Source organism: Primulina eburnea, chromosome 8 (assembly GCF_022965805.1).
Source record: "Primulina eburnea isolate SZY01 chromosome 8, ASM2296580v1, whole genome shotgun sequence".
Classification (NCBI taxonomy): Eukaryota; Viridiplantae; Streptophyta; class Magnoliopsida; order Lamiales; family Gesneriaceae; genus Primulina; species Primulina eburnea.
The window spans coordinates 39,388,865-39,402,686 of record NC_133108.1 but is presented as its reverse complement, the minus strand read 5'-3'; the positions used below and the strand labels follow the sequence as shown (position 1 = coordinate 39,402,686).

Sequence of the window (13,822 nt, the reverse complement as noted above, 5' to 3'; positions counted from 1 at the left end):
GGAAAAAATGGAAAAGAGAGCGCAAATAGAAGAATAAATATGATGTCATGCATAGAGCCGACCAATTGCACAGAATCACAGCTCAGAAATGCCATCAAACTGCCTATCTACAAATCTTAAAATATAACATCCTCAAATCTACAGCGGAAGAGATTCCTCGGTCTCCCAAAAAATACACAGCTGGGGGGCCTTTGAAAATTTCACCACGCTCCTACCCTGTTATTATGAAATCTGAGATATTTATATTTGTTTTGTTTTACCCGATGCTGTAAAAATGAGAATGAATTCCACAGTTTCTGAATCATATCATGCAGCGCTGCAGCCTGTCACGTGTGCTTTCTGTCATCTCTTTCCCTGTACAACTCTGCTGTGCCACTCCACCCAAATTACAGACACTCACTGTGTGACTTCCTCCTGCTTTCTTTTTTTCGAAATGAAAAATGGGTTTTCAAGGGAAAAAAAATCCGATTAAAGTAGTATTCTGAATTTCTGATTTATCGAAATGACCTTTATTTTGCTAAATTTTTAATGAAATTTCAGCAAAGTTTTATATATTTCGGTAATAAAATTTTCTTGATATCTTAAATTTGATTGGAAGTTATTTCTTTTCCTACCTCAATCTATCTGCATTCACAAATAATCTGCAGCTTTTTTCACCGTCTTTTGCTACCTCAACCCATCATTGTTCGAAGGAAAGAAAGAAACAGAACAGTCTCTGTCAAACAGGTACTTACCATTATCACGCAACTTTTTTTAATTTCTATCCTCTCCAACAGTGACAAAAAATAATTGGTTGTTTTTAGTTTTTTACGCTTCTTTTTATTTTATAACCGAGCAGCTGCGGACAGGTGTGAGTGAAGTAAATGCATTCATTTATTTCTGTACTATATACTATAGTATTTCTGCGTGTATATAAACTGTATAGCTTTGTTCTGGAACTGGTTCTGCCCATAGTAGTTGTGTAGCAGAGCGTTTGGGGCTCTGGGGACCCCTGAAATTAAACCAACGAGTCAGAATTTAGTCATTATTTCCTGTCATTTTTCCCTTCCATTCCCCAACGTTAACCTCATTTTCTCCCATCTCTCCTTCTGCAGGCACTGTGTGCGGGTGTTTCTTGGGATCTCTCTCACTGCGACACTCGCATTTGAAAGTTTCGATCTTTGGGACTTTGATTTCGTACCAGTTTTTAATGGGCTTTTTAGTGTGTGAAAATTGAGTTAAAAAAAATAATAATAAGTGTTTGGATTTTCTTGGCAAAATGTCTGGTTTAAGGGGGAATGGCTCCGTGTCAACGCTGCCGCTTCCGCTACCGCGGCCTAAGTCGCCGCCCAAGTACCCTGATTTGTACGGGAAGCGCCGGGAGTTGGCCAAGATTCAGATTTTGGAGAGGGAGATTGGCTTTCTCGAGGTGATTTTTGTAAAGATTTATATGTGCAAATTGCTCTGTTTTTTGTTACTTTAATGGCCGATTTGAGATGCTAGTTGACTTCATTTTCATGCTTAAATTCTTCTAGATTTCAGTTGGGTTGATTTTGGACCAACTCCCAAAACTTTAATGTGATTTGGTCATTTTGTTTCGTGCCATCTGGAAATTCACCTTAAAACTTCAACTCTAAACTAATTTTTTAAATGTACTTTTGATGATTACTTTTGTATTTTTTTCTCTCTTTTTTAGGGTACTTTTTATGTACATTAGTAACGGTAATTTTTTACTCTTTCACTGAGGATCTTATGTGCTTTCTTTTTTCTTTCAAGTTTGTAAGAGTAGTGAGGTGGAGCAGAAAAAATTTGAATGAGACTTCAGTTAGGTAGTATGGTGATGACAATGACTGTTAATTGTGTGAGGCAAATATAGAGGGCCCTCATAGTTTGTGGTGTGTGTCATGACATAGCATAAGGAACCCAAAAATGAATTATTTGTTGGCAAAACACTTTAATATGAATGCTTATTTTGGAAATGTATGGACCACTTCAAGTTTATCTGTGTTTTGGAAGATTGACGATTCATGATGGACTCAAATAGTTCTAATCAAAAAAAGAATCTAATATATCTAGACCACACCATCTATATGGTGTTGGGATGATAATTGATTGCTCAGTCCACACTCGATCCATACACCAAACACAATGCATGTAGTTAATCATGTCACACGCAGCATCTTTCGATCGTCTCATGTCACGAACCAAATAGTATTCAAGGATGAAACTTAAATTTTTCAAGAAAGGGTTTGTAACTAAGTTGGGTAGATTGCAAACTGCTCAAATATATATGATGATCAATTATTATGTTACTCGAATGTTAGAATCCTAATAATCCTGAAAGCTCGAGCTTTGCCTACGTCTCGGTGTTTAGTGAAACTGCATTTTGTTTAATCAGGAAGAATTGAAAGCTGTTGAAGGCCTTCCACCCGCTTCAAGATCTTGTAAAGAGTATGTTGGTTTCTGGAATGCATCTACTTTTAATTTCAAGGATGAATTCGAAAGAACACGGATAATTTTTTTAAACATGGTTTCGTCTTTCATGAAATGATACAAATCATATACCGATGTTGATGTTGAATTTCATTGACAGGCTTGCAGATTTCGTGGCAGCGAATGTAGATCCTCTAATACCTACGTGAGAACATACGTTGGTTGTCTTTTCAATTGCATAGTTCTTGTTTATTTTTTCTGGAATCTTGAAATCTTGGTCTTTGAAAGCAGAACCAAGAAGATCAGCAAATCACACCGCTTCTGGAAATGGCTCTGGTATGAGTTTCTAAACTGTCATCGTAAAGTTGAAAAATGCACAACTCTACAAACCTTCATAAAAAAATTTCATACTTCCCCGCATAAATATTTTCATTTATAATCAGAGTGTAAATCCCGTTTTTTGCAGTGGATTTTCATGCTTCAGTTTATCATGGATTTTATGTTGCTGTCACCACTGCACGTGCGATCTCGAGATGCCACACTGCCCCGAATGCAATACATGTCGTTGCAGGAGCAAATGCAAATGCGCTAGCTGCCGAATCCCTAAATGTCAATGTTTTTCTTGCTGGAATATTAGCCGATGTTTTGACAACTGTACATGTAGACTGCCTAGCTGCTGCATTCCCGAGTTCACTTCGTACTTAAGTCGGCCTTCATGTTTCTCGTATTTGTCTTGGCATTCGTGCTTAACCTGCTCTTGTTCTTGTGTGAACCCTTGCTCTATCCCGTGCTCTTGTCCGAGCATTAAGTTTAAGTGTAGATATCCTAAATGTCCAAAGGTAAATGTATGTTCATATTGTAACAAAAACTGCTGCTACCCTTGCTACTTTTGTTTTTAGAATTATATGATAATATAGACATATTTAAATTTCACGGATCTCCATTCTCCACATACGTAATCTATCTCCACATTTATTTTTTCACATTCGATGAATTAGAAACAAATTAAAAGTCTCGCGTTTGGACGATGTTTCAAATTCAAGACTCGACTACAAAAACAAAAGAGAGAGAAAATTTTTTAAGCAAAAAATAGTCATAAAGAGAAAGTTAGACAGTTAAAAAAGCTCAGCTTTGGCTATTTCTTTGTAGGCAAAAATTTGTGTGAGACGATCTCACGGGTCGTCTTTTGTGAGACATATATTATTTGGGTTATCCATGAAAAAATATTACTTTTTATGCTAAGAGTATTATTTTTTATTGTGAATATCGATAGGATTGATTCATCTCACATATAAAGTTTCGTGAAATCGTCTCACAAGATATCTACTATTTCTTGCACGATCTTAATCTTAACCAGGTTGTGTGAGATTTTCACACCGAGGTTCATTTTTTTGATGTACATGAGTTGATGTTTGTGAAAATAAAGATTAGGCGTTTAGGTTTTTTAAAGTTCATAATTTATTAGGTTAATGATATCAAGCATCCTTTTACATGGCTATATAGGATCCGATGCTTGTACAGTTGCCAACGAATCTTAAATTTCCAATTGGCTGTTTCGGTTCAAATTATTATTGACATAACATTAATTACATATATTAGTAGTACAATTATTAATAATATGCTTATAATTATGGTGTCATACCATGTGCCATCAGCATTTTAGTGTGCATTTAATTTGATACATTATTTATATTGTACTATATTATTTTATATCATATTACATAAAATTTGTTATACATCCAATGTACATGATTAGAAACAATTATTTGATTTTGATGCCCTTAAGATTATCGTGTTTGGATTAATCTGGGCGTATATATCATTACAGAAGGGCCGAGTCCTTTGATAAACGATGGCCAGTGAACCTGGAGAATTTATCCAAATCTTCGGTGATAGATAAAGAAATATAGATAAACACGCGATTTCGTCAAATTTACATACAGATAAGATAAGAGTCCTAGCCACCATGATTATCGAGCCCTCTCAAATAGAATTCTACATACTTAAAAGAATCATATATCAAAAAGTAAAAGTGAGTCTCATGTGAGACCGTCTCACGGATCTTAATCTGTGAGACGGGTCAACCCTACTCATATTCACAATAAAAAGTAATACACTTAGCATAAAAAATAATATTTTTTCATAGATGACCTAAATAAGAGATCCGTCTCAGAAATACGATCTGTGAGATCGTCTCACATAAGTTTTTGTCAAAAAGTAATTAGCCACTCATGCTCCTATATGTAACAAGTATTTGCTATGATTTTGCACTCATAACAGAGCACTGACTTAAAAATGTGACCATATTTTGTGTTTGTAGATCCTTCAGCACCGACTCGACTCCAAAAGCTTGGGAAATTTGAAAACTTGATCACCAAATCGAATCCAAGATAAAATTTTGACCATATTTTCTTCAAATTAGGAGAATGTTTTTTAATTGTAATAAACAACTTTTTTGAAGTAGAAAATATTTCAAAAAAAAAAAAAGGTGTGGTGGGACGAATAATATATATTGTTTTTTAGTGTCGCGATTTGAAAAAAACTGGATTTTTCTGTGGTTCAAATTTTCCCATTTCAAAAATCATAATTTTGGATTAGTTTTATAATGTTTAATTTATTATTTTCACACCTCGGCCTCACGACAGAATTGGCCATCAGCCTGGTCGAAACTTCGATAAAAATAGGATCAGTGCTACTTAAATATAATATAATCAGATTTTTCCATTCGTTCTCGAAGTAAATTAACTTTATTTGTGACAGTCTTATTCAAAATTTTAGTACATAAATTCAAAATAAAAAATTTAAAGTCTTGTAATTTATACCATAAGAAATGAAAATAATAAAATAAAATACCCATTTCCTTACTTAAGTCCGATCTTTGGACAATTTTTTCATCCCCGAGAATAATGATTACACTTCACCAAACTTATTGAAACGAAGTTTTCTTCATATGCTTACCAAGTTTTTCATAGTCAAAACAAGATTTTTTCATTCGATGAGTTTTTTTATATATATAAATATATTTTCATTTCCTTTCTAAATTAAAGTCTCGAAACTAAAATTGGTATAAATTATTCAAAATTTTAAATTCTAATTAAAATGGAATTCTAATAATTTTTTTTTTGGATAAATTAAGGGTGGTGATCATTAGACGATTGTTGCTTCTTTCTCAAGGTCTAATTTCTTGTTCACCAAACTTACCTCACTTCCAACTCAAAATGTATTTGTTTGATAATATTTTGGATATTTAATTCTTTTGGGGATGGTAAGCTGATTGTGACCCAGCCAAGTCAAACGTAACAATAATAAAAAAACGAGGGATTTGAATTCAATTTTGTGTGTGTGTGTGTGTGTGTGTGTAAATCAACGGTTTCATTTTGAAAATTATTTATTTAAAATCCAGCTAGCATATATAGGGAAAATGGAAACAATAAATAATGAAGGATATCTTTATGGGATCCTAATATTAATTTAATTTTATTTTATTGTTCTGGAATATTGTCGATTCTTTTTACATAATGACTTGGGGTAATTTTTTTATGTAATCTAATAACTGTTGGATTTGAATCTAAGATCATATGAATTATTAGCCTTAATCCTTAATTATCATTAGACCAAGGGCAAAAACTTGTGTGAGACGGTCTCACGGATCGTATTTTGTGAGACGGATCTTTTATTTGGGTTATCTATGAACAAATATTATTTTTCATGCTAACATTATTACTTTTTATTGTGAACATCAGTAATGTTGACCCGTCTCACAGATAAAGATTCGTGAGATCGTCTTAAGAGACCTACTCTAGGCCAAGACATCTTTTGCGGAGAGACAATTATCATCTTAGGAATTTTATTTATATGCCATATGTAGTTTGTATTTTATATAAAGTTTGTTATTTCGAAACACAATAAATTGAGTTGTTTAGGAAAATTTAGATTAAAAGCACTTTGGTTTTGCGAAAAACGGTAAGATTTTATCATGAATTTTATCAAACAGAAGAACAAAGTTTGTATATATGAATGAAACAGAGAAATGAGTGTGTGATTCCAATTACATTTGAGAAAAAAGAAAAGGAAAAAAAGAAGCTCACATGCTCAACATTTGCCCTAATAAACTAAATACAAGGATCGGAGTAGTCAGTACTCCAAGAAACCAAGAACATTCTTGATGAATATTTATATATACACTTTCTTGATCCACAGTTCATGATCTCTTTAAAATGTAATTTGCAGGCGAATTCGACCCTTTCCTCCGATCATGTCGTCGTGCATTTTCAGGGAATGAAACGGGCGATTTCGCCCCATTTTCACACCCTTCATTTGGTCTGTTCCTGTGATGATACAACGGAGAATTCTCCTTCTTGGCAATTTCTTTCGACGAATGATCACTATCGGTGGAAACTGCGAAAACGAAAGTACCAATTTGCAAGTCTTCAAGATCTTTCAACGGCTCCAAAACTTTGATCACTTCACTTATAATCGGCCTAAGTTTTGGCCGATGGCTTAAGCAATGATAAGCAATCTCTGCTGTCTTTTGAACCCCGAGTTCCGAGTACTGCCCCTCGAGTCTTGGATCGATTATGCGGCTGAATTTTCGGGGACTTTTCAACATAGGCCTTGCCCATTCTGCAAGATTTTGTTCTCTTTGAGGACGGGTTTTGTCCAACGATTTCCGACCTGTTAGAAGCTCCAAGAGAAGTACCCCGAAACTATATACATCACTAGCAGCTGTCAAATGACCTGCAAAACTTTACTCGATTAGATTCAAAATGCAACTTGTAAAAGGTTACAAGTAAGAAATTAACCATAATTTCGCAGTTAATTAATCACCTGTCATGATGTATTCTGGCGCAGCATAACCTTGTGTGCCCATTACTCGGGTGGAAACATGCGTATCATCACCTTCCGGACCGTCTTTTGCAAGTCCGAAATCCGAGAGTTTCGCAGTAAAATCCTGAAAAAAAGATTTAAAGATTTTGTAAGAGTTATATGAACGTGAAAATCTTTGTGTATATATCGGTACTATATATATATATATATATATATATATATATATATATATATATATATATATGTATGTACACATATAACATGCACTTGACTTACGGAGTGTAGCAGAATATTGGAAGCCTTAAAATCGCGGAATATGACGGGTTTTTCGGCTTCATGGAGAAAGGCAAGTCCTCTAGCAGCGCCAATAGCAATTTTCATTCTTGTTGGCCATGGAAGTGAAACTGAAAATCCTGGTTCAAATTTTTTTGGAAAATACAAAAGTGTAAAATTTCCGGTTATGGCTATAGATAGAACACATGCAGTCCAGAGATATACAAAGTTCGTTAGAATTAAACCAATTATATGTAAATCACATCAAAGAATTAAGTTGTTCATTTAGACCCAATTAGCTGTTACTATCACTAAACACCAATAAACCAAAAAAAAGAATCAATTGAAAAAAAAATAATTAAAAAACAATTTTCTAAATTCCAAAAATTAATGATATATCTTTCAAAATATCTTATATCACCCTGGCATAACCAAGATTTCAGATTCAAGTAAACAATCTCTTGCCCCTAATAAAGCTCCGTCCCCGGATCATACATGATTTTTTATTTTTATTTTTTATTAAAAAAAGGTCGAAAATATGGAACGATCGTCCCAACTCGCTCCTTCGATGCCTACCAGTACTGTCATATGCTTGATCAATTAATCATGCCAGCATCAAACCAGAATGCAAGATAAACAATGAGATTTTTAAATGTAAATTATGTTGTTTGACCAAAAAAAAAGTATGGCTCGTCTCCATTAATTTAAAGTGGCGATGTTTCATGAAGAAATTAAAGCTTTGATTTATTCAAAGTGATAAATAAAACAATGAAGTTTGTATTGTCAATAAAAAAGAGAAAGTTGTGTGGATTTATTTGGGTAAATTATTGACAATTTAATCAGATCAAATGTCAACTTCCAACGCATCATCACCATTGACATTTTCAAAATACCAATAATCGTTGACTTAAAATGGCCTGGCAATTACAGCTACTTTCATGCAATTGTGTGTTAGAATTAGAATCACAAAAAAAATTATAATATATAAAATTGAAACTGTAAATTATTGAAGTTAAAGAACGTAAAAGTGGTAAATACTTACTTCTGAATAGTTGATTTTCTAGGCTTCCTCTTGCCATGTATTCGTAGACAAGAAGCCTGTGTTCTTCTTCGCAACAATATCCAATCAACTTCACCAAATTCGGATGTCTCAATTGCCCGAGATAAATCACTTCGGTCTGACGATTCTCAGTATTCATCGAACAACAAAATCAGTTTGTAGATTGAAACCAACTTAAAACTCTTAATAATTCAAACAAATTTGAAGGGGAAAAATGTCTTATAATTATACGTATACATTAGAATATTTCATGCAGTACTTGTGATGAAATGAATATATACCAGCCATTCTCTATGGCCTTGAGAACCATCCAAATCCAGGAGCTTGACGGCAACGGGCTGAGCCTTCAAGCCGGGCCTTATCTTATCATCAATGAAGCCCTTGTGCACAGGCCCGAACCCGCCTTCGCCAAGAAAATTACTGGGGGAGAAGTTCTGCGTGATCACCTTCAGCTCCTGAAGAGTGAACGCATGAAGATTGGATCCCACCAACGAGGCCGGCAGATCCTCCGATAGCACCGTGGAACTGCTTAAATCCGATAGCGAAATCCTTTGGAACGAAGATTGCTGTTTCAGCACTGATTTCTTCGGATCCGGCTTCGAGCCCTCGGACTTGAAACAGATTGGGAAATAGTCTTGCCATTTCACCTTCTTCTTAACCGCCATTAATACACAGTTATTGTGAGATTGAGAAAGGTCGATCTTCAGCTGGAAACGAAAAATTAATGATGGGTTTTTCCGACATGGAGAGAAGAAATCAAGAACTGAAATACATCACATTACACGAATAAAATGAGAATAATTATTAATCTCTCTCTCTTTAGGACACGGATATAAATATTGGCATCTCCTTCTTATAATAATTTATACGAAACTATGAATATTCTAGAATTTATCTGATATATACACACGTATGTACATTAATATGATCGAAAAGTTGTATTTTTGATCTTGTAGAAATGTTTATTTGCCATCTTATTCCGACATTTTTCTAATTTAATTTTAGTCTTTTTTCTGATACGACCGATCATTTCTCCACAATCTGATAAATAAAATAAACCAAATATTTATAATCAAAGCTACAATTTTCTAAAATTTTATTTGTATAGTATAAATTTTCAAGAAACAAAATTATAATATTATCGCTAGTCGTGATTTGTTAAATATAATTGTATGCTGAATTTATCGATTCAACACGCCATGTAACATAAAAGCAATTACTTGGGTGTGTATGCTCGTCCACCTAGCACATTAATTATAATATTAGAGTAAATTGTATGTTGTGAATATTTAAGGGAAGTAAAATAGAGAAAGAAAAAAGATAAAATTTGTTTGAGACGATTTCACGGGTTGTATTTTATTAGACGGATATTTTATTTAGGTCATCCATGAAAAAATATTAATTGTTATGCTAAGAGTATTAATTTTTATTGTGAATATCGGTAGGATTGACCCGTTTCACATATAAATATTCGTGAAACCGTATCACAAGTGACTTACTCAAGAAAAAATAATAATGGGAACATCTCTCTTGACTTTCTTGCAGGTGTGGGGCAGGTTTTTTTTAAAAAATTTGGTAGGTTTTTCCCAAAACCATGTTTAACCATGTATAAATAAGCAATTATAATATTCTTTTAATTTTATATCATATAATAATATTATTTTTCGTGTTATATTTAACTCATGAATCATAAGAAATTATTATTTTATAATAAAAGATTGGATCGAAATCAAACGGTGATGTTCTAGGCTGAACGAAGTTTCGTTCCTCGGAATTCTACCCGTCACAATAAAATAACATCACGGTTTGCGAGGTTATGAAACTGATCATTAAATTAAAAAATTTTATAAATATTTATTTTCTATTAAAACAAAAGAAAATGGAACTGGAATTTGAGTTTAAATTATACAAACCAAGTAATTTAAATTATGTAAATCAAGTTATCCATGTGTATCGATTCTTTGTTAAACAATGCAAATTGCGTGAAAGTATGATACGCAGAATTCGGGGTCAAAAGTTTTCGAAAACGCTAAAATTTTAAAGTTCAATTTGATGAATACAGGTTTTATTATGGCTTGAATTTCGATTTTGATTTCATCTTTCGTATAAACTGAAATCCAACCATAAAACTTTAGTTTTGATAAATAAAAAAATTAGAAGATAAAAATGGATTTTGATAACAATTTTTTATTTTAAAAAAAATCATATCCACGTCCAAATTAAATATGCATTAATCCTAGCTACGTGTTTCCTGACGCGGGAAGATTTTGATTGTTCCAGACAATTAGATATAGAAGTAGAAAATTGTCACAAGACACGTGAAGCTTCACAAATTTTCACACGTGTGTCTGAAAAAGTAACAATTAGTGACAAATTTTTAGCCCATAAATAGGAAGAATCTCATGGTTGAACAATGCTATGATTTACATTCCAATTCTGAAAATGATAAAATCTATAAAATATTATGGACGATAAGATTATTTAATTACTATACACACACATACATTATACATACATTAGCATAGTAAAATTGTTGTTGTGTTTGTTGTCGCACCAAGTAAATCTTATGTCCGTTTGTAAGCAGGTAGTTTGCATCGTCAAAGGCTTAACAGTACAACTCATTGACACTCAAATAGACGTAACTTCTCATGTCCACGTGTTATTTAATATGAGTATTGCCATAATATAATAAATAAAGTCGAGTCTTCACTAACAGTGGCCTAGTGGTAATAGTTTTAACAATAATGTTCTTACTTGAATTACAAATATATGTGCAATTGTTTTGTTATTTTGAAGAGGCAAAGCTACATCATTATTTCAATTTGCAGTTTTTGTTTAACTAAATTGATTATATATTTGTGAGAAGCATAAACCTTTTCTAATTACATACATATATATATATATATATATATATATATATAAATATATATATATATATATCACAAAAAAATGCCCAACTTCAGTTCCATATATTTCTCTTACACATGCGCATGTAGATATAGATATATATATATTGGTTCTATTTGAATTTTCAAAACGATCTTCTCATATATATTTCAAATATATTTGAAGAAATTATTTTTTTAAATAAATAGTTAGACCTAAATTATTTTACAAATTTTCTTGGACAAAGAGAGTTCGCAAGGTCAAATCTTGAACCAAGTTGGCTCCTTTTGAGACGTACAGTGAACGAGCGCGTGGGACTCAAGCCCACACATCAAACTTTAATTTTATTTTGTTTGTTCGATTTTTTTCCCTTTTTTGTTTTATTGTTGTTTCCTACAATTTTATTTTTCTTCCTAAGGGCTATTTTATTTTTTTATAAAAATTTTATGCTATTTATTTTTATTTTTTTATTTTTAATTTTAATTTTATGTTTTTTATTTTTAGTTTTTATATGGTGTAATGTGTAGTTTGTTTTTATTGCAATATTTTCATCAAAATATTTTTTCCGTTCACAAAACTACATAGAAAATTAAAAATTATAATTAGAGATACTAATTATAAAATAACTGTTAAATTAAAACTATTATTAATTTATTAAAAATAATATATTTCATTAATAAATATATTAAATGAATGTATATTTATGATATTATATTAAATGAATGTATATTTATGATATTATATTAGAATAAAATAAAGATACAAAATAATAAATATATATTTATGTTTTAATTAGTGAGATTTAATAAAAAATTATTTTTTTAGATTTGTGATAATGTTACTAGGTTTATAAAAGTGGTAAGATTTTAAATTTGGAAGTGACAATAATGTCACTCTAGGTCTCACAGCAAAGTTTGATTTATAGGTTATGGACTGCGGTTGCCTTGAGAAGGTCTTAGGTTCTCTAGAAAATCTGGTTGTAGGTGTGCTAGAAGTCTAATAATAATAATAAAATAACAAGTACGTATTTTGTGTAACGGCCTTATATATTTATATTCGTGAGATGAGTCGATCCAAACTATATCTACAGTGAAAAAAATATTTTTGACAGAAAAAATAATATTTTTTTCACTCAAATGAACATATATTACACACAAAACAATTGACATAAAAAAAAAATATTTTTCATTTACAAATACAATATTTTTTCGTAACATAAATAACAAAAAAAATGACACGTTTTCGGTGGAAAATTTTTTTTAGACGTGTCAGGTCAAGTCGGAGCCGTCTCATATAACTTGCTCAAAAGATTGTCCCACATGAGTTTTTATGTATAAGATATAATATATATACACACACATATTACGATCTTGAAAGTCAGACATTAATATTTATTATATTTAAAAAAGTATTGATGTCCGAAATTTCAAGATTGTAAATAATAATTGGATGTATATTTCTTCGTTATTGAAAATTTTCATGCTAACTTTTGATTCTTGTTGATCCATCCAGATAACGTATGGCCCCATTAATCCAGATATCTCATCTGGCAACTGAGATTTAAAAATTAAAATCAAATGTATAAAAATGATTTACGTATTTATAACAAATTTAAATTCACATCATCTTGTAATAAAAAGTTGGAAACACTCAGCCCACTAGATTACAAACTTACATGTACAAGCTATTTTTTTTTTAATAAATAATATTCTAACATAAAGCCATTATTATATTTTAAAAAATATTGTTTGACGATCAGGAATAAATTTTGTGTGACAGATCTCCTATTTAGACCATTAATGAAAAAGTATTAATTTTTATAAAAAAAAATTATTATTGTAAATATGAGTTGGTTGGATTCAAAGTGATTTATCAAAATATTTATTTGTTAATACTTTTTATAGCGCCTTTTCTTTTGTTTTTTGAAATGGCTTGAAGTAATTAAGTTGATGTGCAAGGACCATGATCCGTAATTCCAATCTTTTATAAATTGATAATATTTTCTTAAAAAATTACTTTTATATAGTTTCTTGATGTTTAGACTCCAATAAAAACCCTTTTATATAAATTTAAACTTAAATTATTTTGATCGACCTCATTGAATATTTTGATATTTTAATTATTATGGTATGAGTATACCAAAAACTTACCAAAAACTATGTTAACCACATATTCAAACTTGGATTTTAACGTATGCATGATAAAAGCTCAACATTAAGTTTGCACCAAACAAATCAAGTTGACTCAAAGTAGAACTTCAGGCGGAGACGAGTTTAGCTTCCTAGTTTAGTTCATTTTTCGAGCTTCGAATCAGTTTTAAATTTTCGATATCGATCCTGATTACAAGAAATGTCTATTGTTTGG

At 31.6% G+C, this 13,822-nt stretch overlaps 2 protein-coding genes across 3 annotated transcripts; one reads left to right on the top strand and one right to left on the bottom strand.

The window, feature by feature from the left end:
• The first annotated feature begins 138 nt into the window (after window positions 1–138).
• LOC140837961 (uncharacterized) lies at window positions 139–3,335 on the top strand. Of its 2 annotated transcripts, XM_073204038.1 has the most exons (5): window positions 153–1,408; window positions 2,378–2,430; window positions 2,573–2,617; window positions 2,704–2,748; window positions 2,879–3,335. In XM_073204038.1, the coding sequence occupies exons 1-5, from the start codon at window positions 1,259–1,261 to the stop codon at window positions 3,309–3,311; spliced, it is 726 nt and encodes a 241-aa protein (XP_073060139.1). In that variant the 5' UTR covers window positions 153–1,258; the 3' UTR covers window positions 3,312–3,335. The 2 variants fall into 2 exon arrangements, with proteins under 2 accessions (XP_073060140.1, XP_073060139.1); XM_073204039.1 differs by lacking the exon at window positions 2,378–2,430 and having other exon boundaries at window positions 139–1,408.
• A 3,104-nt stretch (window positions 3,336–6,439) lies between these two features.
• Window positions 6,440–9,315, bottom strand: LOC140839663 (serine/threonine-protein kinase RIPK-like). The gene is made up of 5 exons (XM_073206530.1): window positions 8,854–9,315; window positions 8,555–8,690; window positions 7,516–7,652; window positions 7,240–7,363; window positions 6,440–7,149 (listed from the first exon to the last, which is right to left on the bottom strand). Exons 1-5 carry the CDS (start codon window positions 9,235–9,237, stop codon window positions 6,614–6,616), a joined length of 1,317 nt encoding a protein of 438 aa, XP_073062631.1. The 5' UTR covers window positions 9,238–9,315; the 3' UTR covers window positions 6,440–6,613.
• Between the last annotated feature and the right edge of the window lie 4,507 nt (window positions 9,316–13,822).